At 31.2% G+C, this 20006-nt stretch overlaps 2 protein-coding genes and 1 non-coding gene across 12 annotated transcripts; 1 reads left to right on the top strand and 2 right to left on the bottom strand.

Moving 5' to 3' along the window:
• Positions 1–129: 129 nt before the first annotated feature.
• On the bottom strand, positions 130–12595 carry LOC105252127 (RNA-binding protein squid). 10 transcript variants are annotated; one of them, XM_025410118.1, is made up of 10 exons: positions 12274–12594; positions 8868–8903; positions 8372–8412; positions 7979–8106; positions 7643–7789; positions 7425–7556; positions 6914–7175; positions 4550–4621; positions 3569–3686; positions 130–148 (listed from the first exon to the last, which is right to left on the bottom strand). In XM_025410118.1, the coding sequence occupies exons 1-9, from the start codon at positions 12408–12410 to the stop codon at positions 3622–3624; spliced, it is 1020 nt and encodes a 339-aa protein (XP_025265903.1). In that variant the 5' UTR covers positions 12411–12594; the 3' UTR covers positions 130–148; positions 3569–3621. The 10 variants fall into 10 exon arrangements, with proteins under 10 accessions (XP_025265903.1, XP_025265907.1, XP_025265905.1 ...); XM_025410120.1 differs by lacking the exon at positions 130–148 and adding an exon at positions 2201–2929 and having other exon boundaries at positions 6956–7175; XM_025410117.1 differs by lacking the exon at positions 130–148 and adding an exon at positions 2201–2929.
• Positions 8202–8288, bottom strand: LOC112638438. Its single transcript, XR_003122999.1, has one exon. It is a non-coding gene; the product is annotated as a small nucleolar RNA SNORD58 (small nucleolar RNA).
• Positions 12596–13578: 983 nt separating the features above from the next.
• Positions 13579–19224, top strand: LOC105252136. The gene is made up of 13 exons (XM_020027789.1): positions 13579–13595; positions 13843–13900; positions 14459–14582; positions 15024–15170; positions 15412–15590; positions 15786–15992; positions 16283–16504; positions 16669–16861; positions 17097–17307; positions 17653–17959; positions 18030–18175; positions 18437–18653; positions 18858–19224. The coding sequence occupies exons 1-13, from the start codon at positions 13579–13581 to the stop codon at positions 19071–19073; spliced, it is 2244 nt and encodes a 747-aa protein (XP_019883348.1). The 3' UTR covers positions 19074–19224.
• The last annotated feature ends 782 nt before the right edge of the window (positions 19225–20006 follow it).

Raw genomic sequence — 20006 nt, forward strand, 5'->3', positions numbered from 1 at the left:
CCAAAGATTAATTACGTGCAGTCTCTGCGGGATTCTGCGCATGACACTCGATATTTCGATAGAGTAGTTTTGCTACTGCTGTAAGGCGCCATATCACCGCAACCGGAGATTATTCGCTACGAAACTTCGCTGCACTGCATCGCGCATACTGTAGATACCGCAAGTTATTACTGGTTTATCAGACTGGATGTATGAAACTTGGACAAATGAAATTCAAAGATCAAAAATTGAATTATCGGGGGATTAAATTGGACGTAACATGATAACATATCGAAGATGCTTTTCGGATTCTTTTAATTATTTTAATTTGTTGAAACTAATCATTCGATATCATTTTGCATACATTATTTAATATATTATTGGCATATATGATTTGTAAATAATAATGTTAAATGTTAAATAACTGACAACAGGTTTAATCGACATACTTTAAGTATGAGAAAAAGAAGCATGTATATTTATTATAATTGGATTTTCTTACTTTCGAAATATTCGATTTGTTACTTTAGATGTTAAAGATGAAATTCCAAGCGATAATGAATGATAAAAGCGCAATTGTCAACTTAATGCATCTTTTATTCGTTATTTCTTTTGCGCTTCGAATTGAATTAATGAAACTTTATTTTTTCTTAAATGTACGTGAGCGAAACATTTTTCATTCTTAGATCATTTTTCGATAAAATACTTTATATATACATATACATATATACATATCTACATAAAATTTACAATGTGGCTCTCCCTTTGCATTTTTGAGATATATGCTTTGTATGGATAAAAATACATGTGTGCAAAAATACTAAATTATTGAAATTGAAGCAGTACTGCTGCATTTAAATTTAGATTTTTATTTATGTAACAAACGTATGTGTATAGAAAATAACTGATGTTCCTTGTAATTTTGATACAAATCGTTTTTTTTAAATATAATTAACTTATATTTTTTTTGTTATACGTATAATTACGTATAATACGTATAATTATTACGTATATACGTATTATTATTATACGTATAATTACCTATAATATACGTATAATTAACTTATTTTTTTTTTGTTATACGATTCGATCTATTATTTAATCACATCTTTAAAACTTAATCAATATAGATCTCCTTCGCTTTATGCTAATATTTTTAACAGCTTAATGTAAGTTATTATGTTATTATTTATCTTTGTATTTCTGGTAGAAAAAAGAATAATATAGTAACAAAAAAATTGCGAATACTATTCAAGAAAACAATTGCATCTTTCAATTAATTTTCATGCAATCAGTTGAATGAATCTAGTCAAAATGCAATTATCAGTGGGAGATTAAGTAAGAAGAGAGAATGTTAAGTTAGAAAAATATTCACAGCTGATATGAAATGTAGCGCTACTAATTAGAGAACGTATATGGATCTTGTTTTCTAATTTCCAAGATAATCTTAATGCCTTCTCGTCTCAATCATTTATCAGATTCCTCTTCGTGACATAAATATATGAATATGTAAATATGTTTCAACTAATTAAAATTAGTTGAAACATATTTACATATTCATATATTTTCGTTGCCAGTACTATATATTTTAAAATTGAGAAACTTCGATTTGATTTAAAAAATAAAAATGAAATAGTTATAATTTGGCAATAATTAATATTGTGTTCATTGTAGACGCTTAAGTGTATTTTTATTTGTAATCAGAAATTGACAATACTTTTTTATTTCATATTTTTGTAGTATATGATATTTATATATATAAAACATTAATGTTAATTTCCTGACAGAAAAGGATGTAGGATTTGGAATGTGCGATTGGCAATAATGACATTAGAATAGATCAACAAATATGGGGATATATATATGTATATATATATAATCATAATTTATTTTAAATAAGTTTCAGCTAACATAAGATTATCTTTTTAATTTGTATAGTATAATACTTTTTGTGACATAAGATCAGAACATAGTATGTACTCGGTTAAAAATACAATACATCTCAACATTGTATTATTCAATACAATATTGTCTGTTGTACTTTAAAAACTTTAATATGACAATTTTCTCATTTTATAGAATGAGAAAGTCGATATATAAATATAATGTACATGCGTTGTTCTTTGATCGAATAAGAATTCTGTCTTAAAACGCACGCTGCGGCAAGTCAAGTGCACCGTCATTTTACAGAACGAAGACGCTTATACAGGGTGCGTGTGTATGACGGAATTCACAGAGTATTAGTTTCTATTAATAAGTCTGATACATCCGTTAGGTGTGTATGTGCATGTGTCAGTCTTATTTAAATCTAATATATAAATGATTATTCCTATACGTTTCAAACAAATGTATACATGTCGCGTTTTAAAAAGAAAAAAAAAAAAGAAAAAAGTAAGTTACCGTATAGGAGGTCACAGCAAAATTACAAATGTATATATGAGATATGTACACAAAACGAGAATTTATTTAATCCTATTATCTTACTAATAAGAGAGGAAGCAGTAATCCTTTCATCTCGTTTCATACCTCGCACACTCATTATAAACAGTTGACTTATCTCTTGTTTCCTTTTCTTAACTCTCACTATTTCTGCATGCTATGTAAAAAGTACATTGCCTGCTTACTCATATACGGTAGTTTTTTTTTCTCCACATCGTGTTATATCTTGTAGACAAAAAATTAAAATGATCTATCAATGTAATTATTCACGATATGGTATGCGATACAGACGCAAATGCTCTATGGGAATTGAAAAGCAAGTTCATATATGTATACATATGTATATATATATATATCTATACACAAAAAGAAGAAAATAACGAATTATTTCTGTTAAAATTCTGATGTTTAAGAATATTCGCTTTTCGGTACTATTGCCGAAGATAACGTGATTTAGTGGAATGATTGGACGAGTAATATGATCTTGAACGGGAATCGCGCTCTGTAATACCTGAAAAAGAAAATAAAAAAAGAAAAAAAAATCGTTTTGAATTATATATATTCTTTATTTTACAAATACAAGTTAAAATTAATAAGTACAATAAAATAAATATATAGCATGGAGGTTTGATGCGGACAAAGGTGTAACAAATATACAATATGGGACTTAAATTGTAAAAATGAGATTCGAAAAATTGATGTAGTAAAAATAATATCGAAATTTTTTTGCTCTGATGATACACATATAAAACATAAAATATTCATTCAAAATTATCCAAAGTTTAACAATCACAATTTGTGGATTAAGGATTATAAGGAAAAAGTATGATAGCTAAAATATGATAGCTCCTCTCTCTTCAGAAACATAAAAAACTTTTATTATTTTATAATTAAAAATAGTTTTGTAAATGTTTAAAAAACGAAAATAGAAAATTAAAAAAAAATGTAAGTGCATATATCTCACTTAGCTTGAAAAATCGGAAATTTAGATTTTGCTCCAATATAATGTCTGAATAATTTTGAAGGCTATATGCACATACATTATTTACTGATACAAAACTGATTTTCTCATACACAAGTATCTTCTTATGATTTGGCAAGGTGTGCAGAGATTGAGGCAAGAACATTAGGAACTTTGGAGCTGACTCACCGGCAGTTACAATGCAAATTGCATTGCAGTCGCAAATGAGGAAAATTTCCGCATTAATAGGGTTGATGCCTCTGGTTCTGACGACCACCTCTCTGCTTGCCACCATAGCCTGAACCTCCTGAAACATACCCATGTAACGCACATTGTTAGTGAAACCCTCCCACCCGATTGAATACAACGCTCGTATATTTTTACAAGAAACTAAATGATATGTAAACTACGAAAGAAAATGTCAAGAATATCTCTTTAAAAATAATAGAGGTAAAAAATAATAGATATAGTACAAGCCAAAAGAAGGCTATTAAGTGAAGGCTACAGGCTAAGGTAGTAAGCTGCAGGCTGCGTTCCGATTTATGCATTTTTCATCTTCCTTTCATACATTTCTAGAGCTATCAATGCCTAAATGTAAGATATTTGAGGATGCATATTGTTAGAAGTAGGAAAAACAAAGTTAGATTTTTATGGAAAGATGAATATAAAGATATTGCAATGTTTTTTCACGTTTATAAGAACTTTTATCATATTCAAAAATTGATCAAATATATATTTTATAATACATTGCATTAGGAAAAAATTCATTGCATTCTTATAATATAATTTATAATAATTTGATTATATCTTTTTTTTTCGTGTATCTAATAGAAATAAATTTTTCAATTCACGAGAAATTGTATTCATCTCCATATGTTTCACATATATGCACATATTAACACATAAAAATTATAGAAAAAGCAAATAAATAAAGATAAAGAAAATTAAAAGAAGATATTCAAGTAAGAAACAGAGAGAGCAAGGAAGGAAGAAGAGAAGGGTAAGTAAGATTTTTGATTTTGAAAGATGAAAAAAAGAAATAAATATAAATGAATCTAATTAACATGTATGGGAAAATACGAATATGGACAATGGAATACATGCTGTTTAAAAGATGAATGAGAGATAAATATGAAATGTATGGGAGAGAAAGGACGCTATAATGCGTACCTTTGCCGCGTGCACCACCACGCCCACCACTGTAGCCACCATCGTAATTACCACCGCTGTAGCCGTATCCGTCTGCGTTTCATGGAACACACGGCATAAAGAGCATAATGGAATCAGTTATCGTATACGTACCGAGACATAAAATCGTTTTTCAAGTTCATTTTCTTTTACATTAAAAGCAAATATCTATGCGCGTGTGTGTTGCTCGAAAACAATAAAAATTAATTATATCATATGATAATACTAATAAAATGTCTAATAGTTTTATAGAGCATCTCAACGAAATATATCCTGGAAAGCCAGTAAGTAATTGATTGTACTACATGTTTTGATATTTTACATGAACAAAAGGTCGCTTTCTTGTTTGAAATTTTTGAATATAAAAATTGTTGAGAAAGGATGCAGAGATTATTAGAGTACACTACTTGAAATGATTTAATAGTTTGTATGAATGCAAAAATGACATGCACGTTTATATCATTAAAATAATAATTTACGCCATGCTGAAAATAGTTTGTCACTATACATATCGAAACGAAAATAATACAATCATCTTTTTAGAAAATCTAAAAAATTAATAAGGGAAGAAATGAGATAAGGCTTTTCTAATGTATACGTAACAGATCATAAGTCTCGAAATATTTTTTGATTAGATAGAGAAATATTAGATAGAGAAATTATTCAAATTATTCTCTATAAATTTTAATAGATACAGAGCTTCTTGACTCAAATAACATGCTTGACAAGCTAATCTCAGAAATCATACAAAATACGATTATTCTCATTCTCATGTTGTTGTCGCATAAACATATATAATATGTTTAGTCTTTGTGGTTTCATTGTATTTGACATGCTCATTATGAAGTGTGGAACAAACGAGAAATAGCATGCGAGGATCGTAGCAAAAATAGATCAAAAGCAAGACCAAAGGATTCGATATACACAGTCTTATACAAACAATGTCTTGTACAGCTTTACTTTAATGTTCTCTACCTAACATACACACATATCTTGCAGTTACATGTATATTAATATCATATTACAGTGAATGCATAATTTTTGAAGTCTATAGAAACAATAAAAAATATCTTAAAACGAAGTAAAAAAAGAATGACTATTAAAATTATTGATTCACTGACATTAATCAATGAATCTATGAGATACTTTCGTATAATTTATTGAATTTATCATTTTAAATATAATATTTTGTAATAGACCAATTACATAATTTTATAAACTGCAGATTTAAATATATATATATATATATATATATATATATATATATATATATATAATGTTACAATACATATAATATAATTATATAATAATTATCTCTATTTTAATTTAAATTAAAGATCACAATAAAGAGAGAAAGAGAGAGAAATAAAAATTTTCTTTTTCTTTCTGTCTTCACTGACAACTTTATATATTATATTTAATCATATATATGTGTGTGTGTATGGGTATTTATATATATATATTAATTACATATTTTAACAAGCTGTCAAAGAATATATCTTAGCAAATTATTAGAGTAGGTTAGTCGGTTATAGTTAAATGATTAGTCAAACATTCTGGAAAAAGAAGATTTGAGATGGGAAAAGCCAAATTTTCGATTAATAATTTTTGAATGTAAATCAATTTTTAAATCTTGAAGGTATAAATGTATCAATCTATTATAAATTGCATCATGTCATGAAAGAATATTTAAAAGACATATTTCGTGAGCTTGAGTTTTGGTTTACATTAACTATGTATAAGAGCAACATAGTCGACATAAACTAATTAGATTTTATTATTGATGATAAACTAATTTCTTGTAATATTATATACTTTATACTTTATAAAATTGATATATAATTATTAAATTAAATATAACACAAATATATTATATATTATATATATTATATATATATATATATATATATATATATATATATGTATAATATATATATCAACTTTTCTGATCATTTCATCTTTTGCACGACCGAGTAATGTATACTGACAAGACAAATCATATTTCTTTTAGTTTAGTGAAATAAAAATTTTTGCAGAAAAAACGTTACTTAGGAAAAGAAAGATAAATGAAAAAATGGAAGCAGCACAGCAATTCGGATGCACAACAAAAGAATTCATATGCATATATTTTCAGATATAATATGCATATATTTTTTTAAAATGCTTATTTTAATCGCGTCTACCGAATACACTGGGACGGTAACAACGGATAATCATATCTGTCATTGATCATTTTTTTTCTCGAAGGAAAAAAAAAATAAATCAAAAAGCAAAAAAAAATCTCGACAGTAATCGCACAGACGTCGAATCTGTCATCGCGATTCTAATAATAATCAATAAAATTACCGTATCCACTGTAGTCGTAGCCACCGTAACCACCGTACCCACCGCCTCCATAATAATCGTATCCATATCCATCGTAGCCACCGCCATATCCTCCTTGACTGTAGCCACCGCCGTAACCGCCGCTATAGCCACTTTGTCCCCATCCGCCTTGACCAAATCCACGGCCTCGGCCACCTCTGGTACCACGACTACCACGACCGCCTGGTCCACCGCGCATACTAATCATACCATCAGGTTTGGGTGTTGCTTTCTTTACGTCAACCTATTCCAAGTTCATTAAAAAAATCGTTATTATATTCACAATGAAAACTATAATTTAAACTAAAAATTAAATTTTTGTTACTTTGGGGAAAAAAGGAAAAGAATTTGTATACGTATTTATTTTAATATTCATAATGTTAATAGTTTAAGTTTAGTTAATAGAATATTCAAAGAGAAACTTTATAAATAAGCTTAACATTTTTTATCAAAGGCCGTATAATAATAAGTAATTTGCATTATCATTACTCACCTCTTTACCATTTATCGTTTGTTTCGAGGTCTTCAATAGTTCGTTAACCACTTGTTCAGATTCGAAAGTAATGAAACAAAATCCCTTCCTCTGATTCTTTGTTTTATCAAATGGCATTTCCACTTCGACAATCTTAAATGTTTTCAGATATTTCTCCGTTATTCATGGAAAATGATGATTTGAAAATATTTGACACGCAAAAATGATACAATGCTTACGGTTCCGAATTGTGAGAAGAAATTCTTGATGTCGTCGTCGGAGAGTTCCGTTGAAAGGCCGCCGACAAATATTTTACCGTGTCTAGCTTTCGCTTTCTTGGGGTCAACTTTTTTGTTATTGATGACATGATCTCCAGCTCCCATAATCTGAAAGATAAACGTTTCTTCAAAATAATTACTTTGATAAAATATGATTTATTAAAAATATTTCTCTAAAAATAAATCAGAAAAAAAATTATCGTCACATACACTCAGTAGCAGAACTGACTAAAGGTCTCATCATTTCCTACATATAAAAGCATAAAAAATTAATATAAAAAATACAAAATTAAATACCTTGTCGAGAGATTCAGCTTTAGCAAATACGATAAAGGCAAACCCTCTTGATCGTCCTGTATTAGGATCTGTCTTGACATTGATGCTTTCAATATCGCCATATGTGCTAAAATGTTCCCTCAATTCCTCTAAAAATGATAAGACAAGCTTTGTAGAAATCCTTAAAATTTATTTGATATAACACGCATTTGAGTCATTTCGAAAAAATATAATTAATCATTATTAAGCTCAGTAAAAAATTCTTTTCACATGACAATCATTCTCTTGATATTGTCATCCAAAGGTGTCCTAAGAAATCACATCATAGCATGCTTTTTTGTTCTCTAATTTTACAATATTTTAGAATTTTACAGTTTCATTTAGAGATAATTTTAAAAAGCAAGAGTTACTTACTGTCAGTTGTTTCCCAACTTAAACCGCCAACAAATAATTTCCTGTGAAAAAAAGAACAAGAAATTAAAACTAATGGAAGCGAACAAAAGATATTTTTAAATCTTTAATTACTATTATGGAACCGAATATTTATGGTGAGCAATTTACAGTTTATTAGTTTAGAATAGGAATTAATTAGTTTAAATCGTTATTCAGGATTATGATGTCGGCAAATTGTCAAATGTCTCTGCAACTGTACGTAAAAAAGTTATCTGTAATAAAAACGGTAAAAGATAGCGGATAGTAATGTGCCCCGGCCTCTTTCGCAAGTGACTATTACAAGTTACGATATAATCCTAGCCGATTATCACCTGGATGCGTAACTTTTGCATTTTTTTTTAATTTTTCATCGCGTCCCGTATTGTCGCATGCAATTTTTCTTTCACTTTCTCAACAATTCCGTTATGTTGTTACGTTAAAAAATAATAAGAAAAAATATAATAAGGATTGAAAATACCTATCGTTCAGAGAATCCTGGTTAGCTCCAGCCGACCTGCAAAGCAACGGAACGAATTTATTTCACCAGATGAATTTTTCAAACGTATTGATTGATAGTAAAAACTAATATCAAAGCGAAAATTTTACTTTTTTTTGAAACACGAGAAACGATTCCATTTATTATCGAAAAAAAAGGAATATTAAATTGACTCCTGGAAAGATCACAATCAATGTTAAGATATGAAAAAATTGAATGCAGACGCGCGATATATGCAAGAAACAGACCTGTAGTGTCATTCGCAAAAGGGGCACTGGATCGATTTGACCAAAAAAGAGACTTAGGTAGGGAATTTGATTTAAATAAATATGTAATATATATATCGCATATACGTGTAAGAGACTATATATAAATATTTATATATCTATGACACATAAGTTTAAGTTATGATTAATTAAATCACTAATATCGAAATTTAGAAGAGACTTCTTAATAAACATAATAAGCATAATTTATATAAGAATTATAAGAATATAAGAGAATATCATTCCTAGAGTGACAAAAATAGCTTATATGTATTTGACCTTTGTGAAAAGTTACGAGAAACAACCATGAGAAGACTGCTTTGCACACCACAGAGACCTTGAGTTTCGAACGTTTTAGTGTAAAAAAATTAAAAAAAAAATAAATAAATAAACATAAAAAAAATAAAAGAAAATGAAAAACTTGGAAAAAAGTAGATATATATACGTAAAAAAATCATTGAGAGAGCAAGATACTATTATATCGACATTCATGTGAGAACCCAAGCAATAGTTACAACTCCAGTTGACATACAGCTGCTCCTAAAGGAAACAAGATTTAATTTTTCCAAGTGGTACTCTGACTGCTGATTGGCCCAAAGAATATGGCATATGCTAGGATAGACTGCAACTCTATATCCAAAAGCTAAAAAAATTGTTTTTACATTACAATTTAATGATAGACGATTGATACTTTCGATTGACATATCTATGTGTACATAATATAGATCAATAATATCGAATATTTATTTCTATTTATATATGTATGTATATTATTTTATGTATATATATATATGTATGTGCTTGTCTCTCTCTTTCTCGTTCTCTCTGTTTCTCATTGTCTTTACAACGCTCATTGACAAATATACAATGCAAGAATTGTCTCAAATCTTGATATATAGTTTTCGTTCTTTCTTTGCATTTTAACGATGAGCTACAAGCTCTGTTTTCTATCGCTTTTCTGCCAGTTCATCGACATGATAATTTTACTTATTATATTTGATTTCTTTAGGCTGGTGATAAATACCGTGGGCACCAGTCACATCACACGCCGGTAATCAGTAGCTGGTCGGGTCATGTTTTCCACCTGCGAGCCGCCCGCCATGTGAAAACCGTTGTTGATCACCTGCAGATCAAGCCACATAAACTGGAGTTAATGGCGTTCCGACCTACTGGAGATTTTTGCATTGGCCCTAGTGATTCTGTGCTTTGGTCACGCCCAAACAGCATTTGGATCGGAAATTACTCTACGCGTGACCCAGCAGGCAAGTGTGTATCTGTGCGAGACTTATCAATCTGACAGAATTAACTCGACTTCCACTTCGCTTCGTGAGGGAACGTGATGGACTTGAACTTGACGTAGACTTCTCATAATAATTCTGACTTTGAAATCACTGTATAAGGCTTCACACGGTTTCAGTTCACACAAATCCCAGATAAATGTATATACTGTCAATCGTAAGCAATTACCAGAATTCAGCTGCAATACAATGTACAAGAATAGAAGACTCAGCTGGCCAAAAAATCGTATATTTGAAAGTTTACACTCTATAAAGATATTACGATTATTACTTGCGTGACAAATCTGATCGACTGCAGAATCCACAATTTTTCTCTTTATCGATTACAGAACTATAATTAAGTAACTAGATAGAGGAATGGTAATAAGGATTTTACACAGAATTACGAAATTTCAACAGATAAATATACCTTGTAATAGCAGCACATATAATGTTACAGACTAATGCTTATTTATATTATGTATAAGTGTCTTATGTTACTCTTGCAAAATGTAGCATGCAATATTTTATCCCAAATTTTTTTTTATTATCATAAATGTGTTAAGTATAGAATGGAGCACCGACGTTTGGCTATTAACTTCCATTATTTTGTACATGGAAATCACGTCCCTTGATACGAATACATTTTTAATTATGGATAAAAGGAAGTACATCTCCAAATTTATATTCAACGATAATACTTTTTCAAATATACAACATACATCCACAGTTATACATAAACAATGATTAATTATGTATTAACTTGCATTAAGGATATAAAATTTGGAGATCCTTTTTTCCTGAAAAATTCTGTACATCTTTAAAATTTTTAATTTACAACGATGCTTACCCTTTTCTTTGCAGAGATACCTCAAGCAAAGATTTGCAAAAATGCAATATTGTAAAAAAGAAAAAAGAGAGAAGAGATGCAAAATTCTTTTAAAAAATGGAATACTGTGGCGAAGGAGAAAAATAAGGCGACAATATAACTGTGGATTAAAAAATATCTACACAGATATGAATCCCGTATCATAAATTCATCCAACCTGAGATCTGGTTACGCTGAAAAGAATGGATTGGAGAAAGAAGAGCACAATGTGTTGCACGAGACAACGACTAAAGAGATGAGAACTTACAGTCTACAAACATCTCGTGCAAGGTGGGTAGCAACGATACTAACTTTTTTTTCTTCCCTGGATGATTCTTTTACTATTCATTTGATCATCGCATTAAAAAAAAGGAAAAAAAAAAGACATGAATGTTACTTCACAGAGATGACTCATTTTTATGGAATTTCCGCTAGATGCAAGGGACGGATCTCCACGTGTTTGTAACGGAAGTGGCGAGCACGACCAAGCAGCCAAAAACGACGCCTTCTCATCGAAATAATTCGCGACGTATATATGTAATATATTCACGCTATCTCACATTTTACCATCTGTTTCCTCTCTTCCCACGATGCTTGGGCGCGTCCCTAACAAGCCCGCGTCCGGTGCTTCCATTCATTCTTACTCGCGAGCACATTGTCAGCCTGGTGTCGACGAATCGAGGAATTTGAGCGGCAAACTACAGGCATCCGCGCACGCGACGTACCGCGAGGAAGCGAGGGGCCGATGACGTCGAGACGCAAGCGTTCGCGTCGCGTGGATGCGAACGGATTACGTCTGACGATCCCGCGTGCCCTCGCCATCTTGTGAGAGATGAGACGAGGCGACGCGGCTCGACTCGGGCGTCGCGAATCCATTCTTGGCGCGAATCGCGATGGGAATCCGCGAGCGATCCACGACAATCGACAATCGGGACGCGCGCGCGAGGGGGGGGCCAATCGAAAGGCGGGCGAATTACCTGTCCTCCTGCGACTCCTGACCGTTGTCCGCGGCGTCGCCGCCACCGGCGCCGCCGTTCTCGGCTTCGCCGTTCTGCTCGGCGAAGTTCTGCTCCGCGATATCCTCGCTGAAATCCTTGCCTTCCTGATCGGCCATCCCTGTCGATCTCTGTGTTTACGCAAGGCGTAACACGTGTGTCGATTCGCACACGACTCAACCGGACACGCTCTCGTGTCGAGTAAAAAGACCTCGCTCTCGTAGATCGTAGATGGGACTTTGCGGGACTCTCGATGCGTCCGTACCGTTCGATTGCCGAATGGAGAAGGCCGGACCTCTCGCGCTCCTCTCGGTAATTCACGAGCGAGGCATCACGGGACGCGCGCTCTCGCCCTCGACCAATCGCGCGCCTCGTCGCCTCAGGACCGGCCGAGGGGCCTTCGAGGGCCCCCGGCCTCGCGCGAAGATCCACCGCGTCGAGGTGGCGCGGGAATTTCGTCGCGTCAGGTCGGCGATCGCGTCGTTCTTTCTCGTTTCTTTCTCGTTTCTCCGGTGAGATCGAACAGATGATACGCTTGAGACTTTTTCCGTTGATTCAAGAAGAGTCGTTACCTTTTTCCCCAAGTGTGCGGTGTTTCCATTGAGAGCATTCCTCGAGCGAGTTTCATTCATGAGCAACGTAAACAACGAGATGATCTGATTCAGCTCGACTTTGATTTATTGTCGAATGGAGATAAATATCGGTAAGAATCGATCGATCTTTATTTATTTCAATTTTTACGATTCCATTTCTTATTCAAAATTATTATCTTGCAAATAATTTATCACCATCTTGCATTACTTTTATAATATCAATCAGGTATTGAGATTCTTTAAATTTTTATTTTTTACGAACTTAATATCTTTGCAAGTTTTAATTAGCACATGTTATTTATTAGATTCTTAAATTGCGAATACTTTTACAAAAAAATCGCTGCAATCAAGTATATCAATTTGCTTTAAATAGGTATACTTTGTATAATGGCACAATAGGTCTAGCAAAATAAAGAGTTTTATTCTATTGATATTCTTTGCTAGAAAAAAAATTCTGTAACAGAATCACGCGGTCAAAACGAGTCGAATGTTTACGTTCCTGATTACATTCCAATCGATGAGCAATGGCGGGAATGCGTCACGTCGACTTGGCGGGGCAGGGGGAAAGTAGAATACCCAGAAAGGAAAGAAGAAATAGATTTAGCGTCACGCACACCGGAAGTTCGTCATTGGACTAGTGGGAGGCGGACAGCCAATAGAATCGCTGGAAAACACCGTGCGCCACTGTCGACCAATGAGAGATCGCGGAGGGTCCCGCTCAATTTCGCTGTCGCATTTCTCGACATTCCATCTTCGTGTACGTTCGTCTTTTCAAAGTGAACAATATTTGCCGCTCGACAAGAAGATTTAATCGCTCAGATAAATCGCTAGATCGCTAGATAAATAGGTATATTTATAATATAAATATATATTTATAAATAGGTATATTTATTTATCTTCTCACAGTTTTATACACTCAAGTTTGAACTGGATAAATTATAATCGATTTGTTTTTCAGCCATGGATTTAACAATTCTTTTTTGGACTCGTCCATTGATCATGCACGTTCAAAAAATGTACGTATATATATATTTAAAATTATTCTTATAAATTATAATTATTATTATTTTTGTAAAATATAATCCCTTTTATTTATAAAACTTTTATCTCGAGATTAATTATCTATCTTGTTTTTTATTGCAATAATTTGTCGTATATACTATTACAAGGAAAATTTATTAATATAATAATATAACGTTGTTGTATGAAATGCTTGCAATTTGCAATTGCGTGTGCAAAAATTTGACGATATAATTCACTTTGATATTTTTATATATAAGATATTTCATCGATAATTCTATTTCTTCATCTATTTTTTTCATCGAATTCTATGCACGCTTTTTTATTTTTGCGCGATCGATTTTTGTCTCGTTGTTAAATTGAATTTTCGTCGATTACGTGTCAGTTTATATCTTATCGCGTAAAATTTTCGTGAGATCCGTGAAAGAAAAATCGTAAAAATGCCAGAGGAAAAAGTAAGAAGTAGTTTCTTTTCCTTTTCCAATTTTTTCCGAAATAAAAAATCGCGAATGGAATTTCTCGCCTGCGCATTTTGAGGGAAAAAGTGATTTTAGGTTCTTAGGCTACACGATGTTTGGCGTACTTGCAATAAAATACGAGCCGCTGTTTTTCGCATCGGACTCGATTTATGGGAATACTATAAACCTCTAGATCCTGACAACCGTTGTCTGATATCAGGTATAAATTTAGCACCGATGAGTGATCACTTTTGACGTTTCCAAAATTATCTATTGCGAGCAGTTATCTTTAGACACTCGATATAATGAAGGTCATCGATAAGACGAGTATTTTTGGCATTTCTTTCTTCAACATTTCTTTTCTTTTCTTTTTCCTCTATACTTTCATTTATTATTTCTATATGATTGAATTATTGTTATACAAATTTTTTACATTTAAACTTTAAATGCATAAATTTCTCAATTTAAGTTAGGACAAAAAAAGCTATTGAGGCTATGATTATGAATATTTGAATGGTCTTATTCGAGAAAATAAATTGAATATAAGATCAAAAAACATTTTGAAATCAAATTTTGCAATAATATTCGAATATTTACGTGATGATGACATATGTCCAATAGCTTTATATGTCTATTAACTGTATAATTATTAAATGCGCAGAGTCCAAATTTATTTCTGTTTTGGCTGGACCTCTGAAGGGCGTAATTGGCTTATCGGATAAAGAAATCTGTGATTTGACGGATTATTTTCGGATTCAGGATGGCCGGATTCTTTATTCGCAATTTTGCGAAATTATCCATGAAAACAGTATGAATATTTTTTATTAATGAAACATGTTTATGTAAAAATTTAAATGTTTGTGTTTAAATGTTGTTGTTTTTCTCCTATTTAAATGTTGTTGTTTTTCTCCTATTTACACGGCAAATTTTATTTCGTATCATCTGGATTTGAATATAACATATCTTTCTATTAAAAAAATTTGTTATAATGAAAATTCGTAAAATATTGTAAATGTTAATAGTAATGTTAATAGTAATGTTTTCTGCAGTTCCTAATTTTGGCAAAAATAAGCCTCTCATAACCGGCTTGGAATGGGAGGACCCATTGCATGTAAATGTCTTAAGTTGTACAGAAACACGAAAATTAAATCTAATAATTACTCAAATCGCCGTGCTAGTGAACAAAAGAAAAATTGCACTTCGACCATATTTTCAAGATTACGAACTGGTACATTCGGCATGATTTATTTATGGATTATTACGATACTTTGTTATCATACTTGTAATTTATTCTATTTTTAACTCTTTTGCATGTTCTTTTATTTTTAAGAATATTCATACTGGTAATGGATTAAAAATTTCCAATAATTTTCTTTTTACAATGTAACTACTGAAAGTATTTATCGAAAGTTGTATTTTACAGATTGCAAAGAATGTCGGAACAATCACTCTCGCACATTTTGGTCGAGTTTTAAAATTTTTAGGCATCGTCCTTGGTGCCGAAGAGTTTCGTCTACTCGTAAAAAGATTTGCCAAAGATGCCTACACTGTGAATTATGTTGCATTTCTGAAAGCAATCGATGAAGTTCAATGCTATTTAGATGAACATGGAATGATGAGTTTCAGTGGGGTATTATTGTCCTTAGAATTTTTTCTATATTTTCTTATATTATACACTTACTCCCTAAAATGAATCAGTATATTGTCACTGATTTACAGTTCTGTACTTATCACTGAAAAACAGTAAATAGTCACTGATTACAAGCAGTTATAAGTACAGTACTGTAAATCAGTGATAATACACTGATTCACTTTTAGAGAGTAGAAAAAGAAATATATTAAAATGAATTAAGTATTAAATGAAATAATAATGCATTCATGAGATCATAAATTATATTTTACTATTTTATTCTCGAACAGGACCTGCTCGAACAATTTCCCGGTCGAATAATTACGGTTGAACTGCCTAAACTACCACGACCGGAAATCGGCAAAGTCATGCCTAGTCAAGTATTTGGTAGGCAAACGGTGTTTCATCCGGTAATGGAACCGACAAAAGAAGCGATGTCTACGTTAGAAGTCATTAAACGTATTCAGAGACACATTCTTGAGCATCGAATACGTATTCATGATTTTTTCAAGGTTATTCCGATCAAGATTAATCACGCGGATTAATTGCTATTATCATAAATCATATGTTCTATGTTAAATTCGATGTTGTCGCACTTTGTATTATCTTACGGACATGATGGATTCGTAATAGCTTTCTGCAATTAAGGATTAAGTGATTCGACTTGAAATTGTAGGACTTTGAATATCTGAATGATAGTAAAATGACCGTCTCACAATTTCGAAGAGCGTTAGACGCGCTTCAAATATCGTCCTTGGGTCGTTTATGGCTCGTCGAACCAGAAGTTGACGCCCTGATCGCGCTTTACAAAGACCCGGATGATCCCAATCGCGTATGCTGGCGTACGTTCGAGGATGATATAAATCATGGTACATTATCTATATATTATGATTAAATTTACAAAATTTTCAATATCCTCAAATACTTTTTTACTTTAATTATAATCGAAACTGCAGAATTATATGGCAATAAACAAAAAATTTCTTAATGTTTTTCTTAATGTTTTTCAAAAATAGAAGAAAGAACAAAGATTTAAACAAAAAGTTAACTCATGATTTATATATTTTAATCTTAATATTTTAATCTATATATTTTTCTTTATAGTTTTCACCGTGAAAGGACTTGACAAATTACCGAATCTTAGAGTGGAATCACCGCCCGAAGAAATAGCTGAGCTATCTCGGAGAGGCACATCAAATTGGCAATGCGAGCCAAAAAGTATAAGAGATCTTTGCGAAGATGTCTTGCAGAGAATAAGGCAGCGAGTCGAAGAGAGGAGGATTCTCTTGAAGCAGTTCTTCAAAGATTACGACAGGTAAGCTTATCTATAAATCGTTGTTAATTGAACGCCTCATTTTAAGACATAAAAAAACGTAAACAAAATGTCATAAAGGATTTTTTAAATTTGTTATTAATATGAAAGTATAAATTGTACTAAAGAATAAACAATACATGCATAATTTCAAGTTATAATAATTTAATTTATATAATAATAAAATACTTTTGAAAAATAATCAAAAGTATCTAAAATAAAAAGTTGTTTTGAGAAATTATTATATTAATTATTTTATTACATATAACGTCTTTTTCCATTTATGTAATTAAAAGATCCTGTCAACGATATCGAGAAATTGTTCCTAATTTAAGCTAATTGCATTAGACATAATCGCGGTCATGTAACGCGAACGCAATTAAGACAAGTGCTTATTACGGCAACTATACTCTTATCTCCGGAGGAAGTGTTTGCATTGGAGCGAAGATACAACAATGATCTAGGATTCAATTACATTCAATTCCTGCAGGAATTGGAATCTCAACCTATCGTAGAACCTTTATATCTTCGAATGTTGGAGGATAAAAAAAGAATCAACGCTGAAAAGCCACCATCTGAACCTAGCGAGGATGAAACTAATATCGTATTGATTTTAGCTAAAATTAAAGCTAAAATTGTGCGCGAAAGAATTAAAGTAATTTACAATAGTAATATATCGTTAATTAATTGAAGAAGTAAGCGATTAGAATTAATTTGACATGCAGGTATTAGAATTTATGCGCCAATTTGATACACACAATCACCTTGTCATTGAAAGGGTAGATTTTATCAGAGGTCTGGATCAATTTCGCTGCGGTTTGACACCTGCAGAAGTAGATACCATTACGAAGGCTTTTCAAGCCTCTACAAAGTACGAGACATTATAATGCTAATATTGAAAATTAAGATTGTTAATTGCAAAACATAGAAACAAGAGAAGAATAACAATACTTTGACATGTTAAAATTTTAATTAAAATTATTGTTTTCAATTATTTATTATTTATTTTCTTTTTTATATATGAATATTATTTCATATAAGATTGTTTGATTTCTTGTTGAAATTGCGAAGTAAAAAAAAAATTTTTTTGTTCACATTCATAATGTTATTATAATTATGTTTCTTTCTGAAGACCCGAGTTTATCGAATATGTGAGGTTCGCGAAAGTTGTGGAAGAAGCAGTTGTGACAGGAGGTTTGGAAAAAGTTCCGCTTTTAGTTCCCTTGCAACACGTGCCCTCCGAAGCAAGTGATAAGACCTTTTTGAATTTTGACGAACGACAGACAGTAGCAATTGCGATGGATAAATTGTACAAAATATCAAGTCCGAATCTCGATGAACTCTTTAAAGTTAGTATAGAAAAGCTATGTATATAATATATAATATAAATTATATATATATATATATATATATATATATATATATATTTAACATATATCTTTATGTATGTGATAAAATATTTTTATCATTTAATTTTATTATTTAAGATGTCTTGTAAAGAAAAAAAAGGAAGAGAAACTTTATAAATATGTATATAATACATATTTTTTTAGGACTATGATAAGGAAAATATTGGCACGGTATCTAAGGATCGCTTGATTAAGGCATTATCGGTTAGACGAATGTTGGAACTTATCACAAATAAAGAATTAGATGCTTTACATAAGTGCTTTTCTATCGAGAGAGGTGGTCGCCTGGAAATAAACTATCGAGCCTTCCTGCGCGCTTTACACCTGTTACAAGAGAACAAAAAAGCTGTACCTTTCTAAAAAGACGCTAATCTTATGGCGAGTATAAAAACTGAGACTATTTCTCTTCTCTATTATCTTATATTATGCTGCAGTGAAAGTGTCATAAATTAATGCAGTTATTATACGCTTCCTAACAAACGATAAATCTCTATTTTTATATAGTAATACATAATACATAATATTGCTTTGGATTTAATTATCAGCATCAATTTTGCACAGAAAATATATAATTTCCAAGAATCTAACATTAATTATCTTCTAGGATAAATGTATTTGTATCAAGTGGAGAGAAATATGTATTGCCTAATTTTCGCAACATTTTGTTACACATTAATTTTATGCTATTTTTACATATTTAGATTTTTTAAACATAGTGTTGTGAAAAATATTCTTTGAACAAATAAATATTTTTTCGGAATTTTAATATGATTATTTGGGCATTGTTATAAAACGAACGAAAAATTTTTGTCGTCTAAATAAGACGTCTAAATAAGACATCGTAAGAGTGTTTTTTCATATAATGTATAAAACTCGTCGAACCAGCTATTTTTAAGAAAGAGAGATTCTTTTTTTTTTGTTGATCATTTAGTTTAACTGTGCATCGTATCTTTGGCCCTCGTATGAATTTATCCGAGTTTCAAACGTGCTTTTTGGATATAAATTGGGAGGAATATAAGAAGGCAGGACGTTGCGTAGATTGCGGTAATCTTGTAAAAAATCTTTGATAATCTGCGATAACATCAAACAAGGTAAAATCTTTTGAACTTATTAATGACTAATTTTCTATTGTCTGTTTAAAATAAAAATTTTCTTAGAAAAATAAAATAATTTTAATAGTAATAGTAATCTTTTTAACATTTTTTAAAATGTCTATTTTTGAAACATTTAAAACTATTAACTATTTAGTGACTCTAATATTAAAATTTGATTAAAACAATAAAATAATTTATA

This window comes from Camponotus floridanus, unplaced genomic scaffold, assembly GCF_003227725.1.
Source record: "Camponotus floridanus strain SB8 unplaced genomic scaffold, Cflo_v7.5 scaffold3, whole genome shotgun sequence".
Classification (NCBI taxonomy): domain Eukaryota; kingdom Metazoa; phylum Arthropoda; class Insecta; order Hymenoptera; family Formicidae; genus Camponotus; species Camponotus floridanus.

Bases quoted from the DNA above. Each gene is read 5' to 3' on its own strand.
- LOC105252127 (XM_011259378.3), bottom strand. From the start codon at position 12,410: ATGGCCGATCAGGAAGGCAAGGATTTCAGCGAGGATATCGCGGAGCAG. The intron at 8,107-8,371 runs GTAAGTAACTCT...TATCATTTTTAG, and splicing joins AAGTTGGGAAACAACTGACA to AGGAATTGAGGGAACATTTT. The intron at 4,622-6,913 runs GTAATTTTATTG...CATGAAACGCAG, and splicing joins CTACGACTACAGTGGATACG to ACGGATACGGCTACAGCGGT.
- LOC105252136 (XM_020027789.1), top strand. The intron at 15,591-15,785 runs GTACATTCGGCA...TGTATTTTACAG, and splicing joins ATTTTCAAGATTACGAACTG to ATTGCAAAGAATGTCGGAAC. The intron at 18,176-18,436 runs GTACGAGACATT...TTCTTTCTGAAG, and splicing joins GCTTTTCAAGCCTCTACAAA to ACCCGAGTTTATCGAATATG.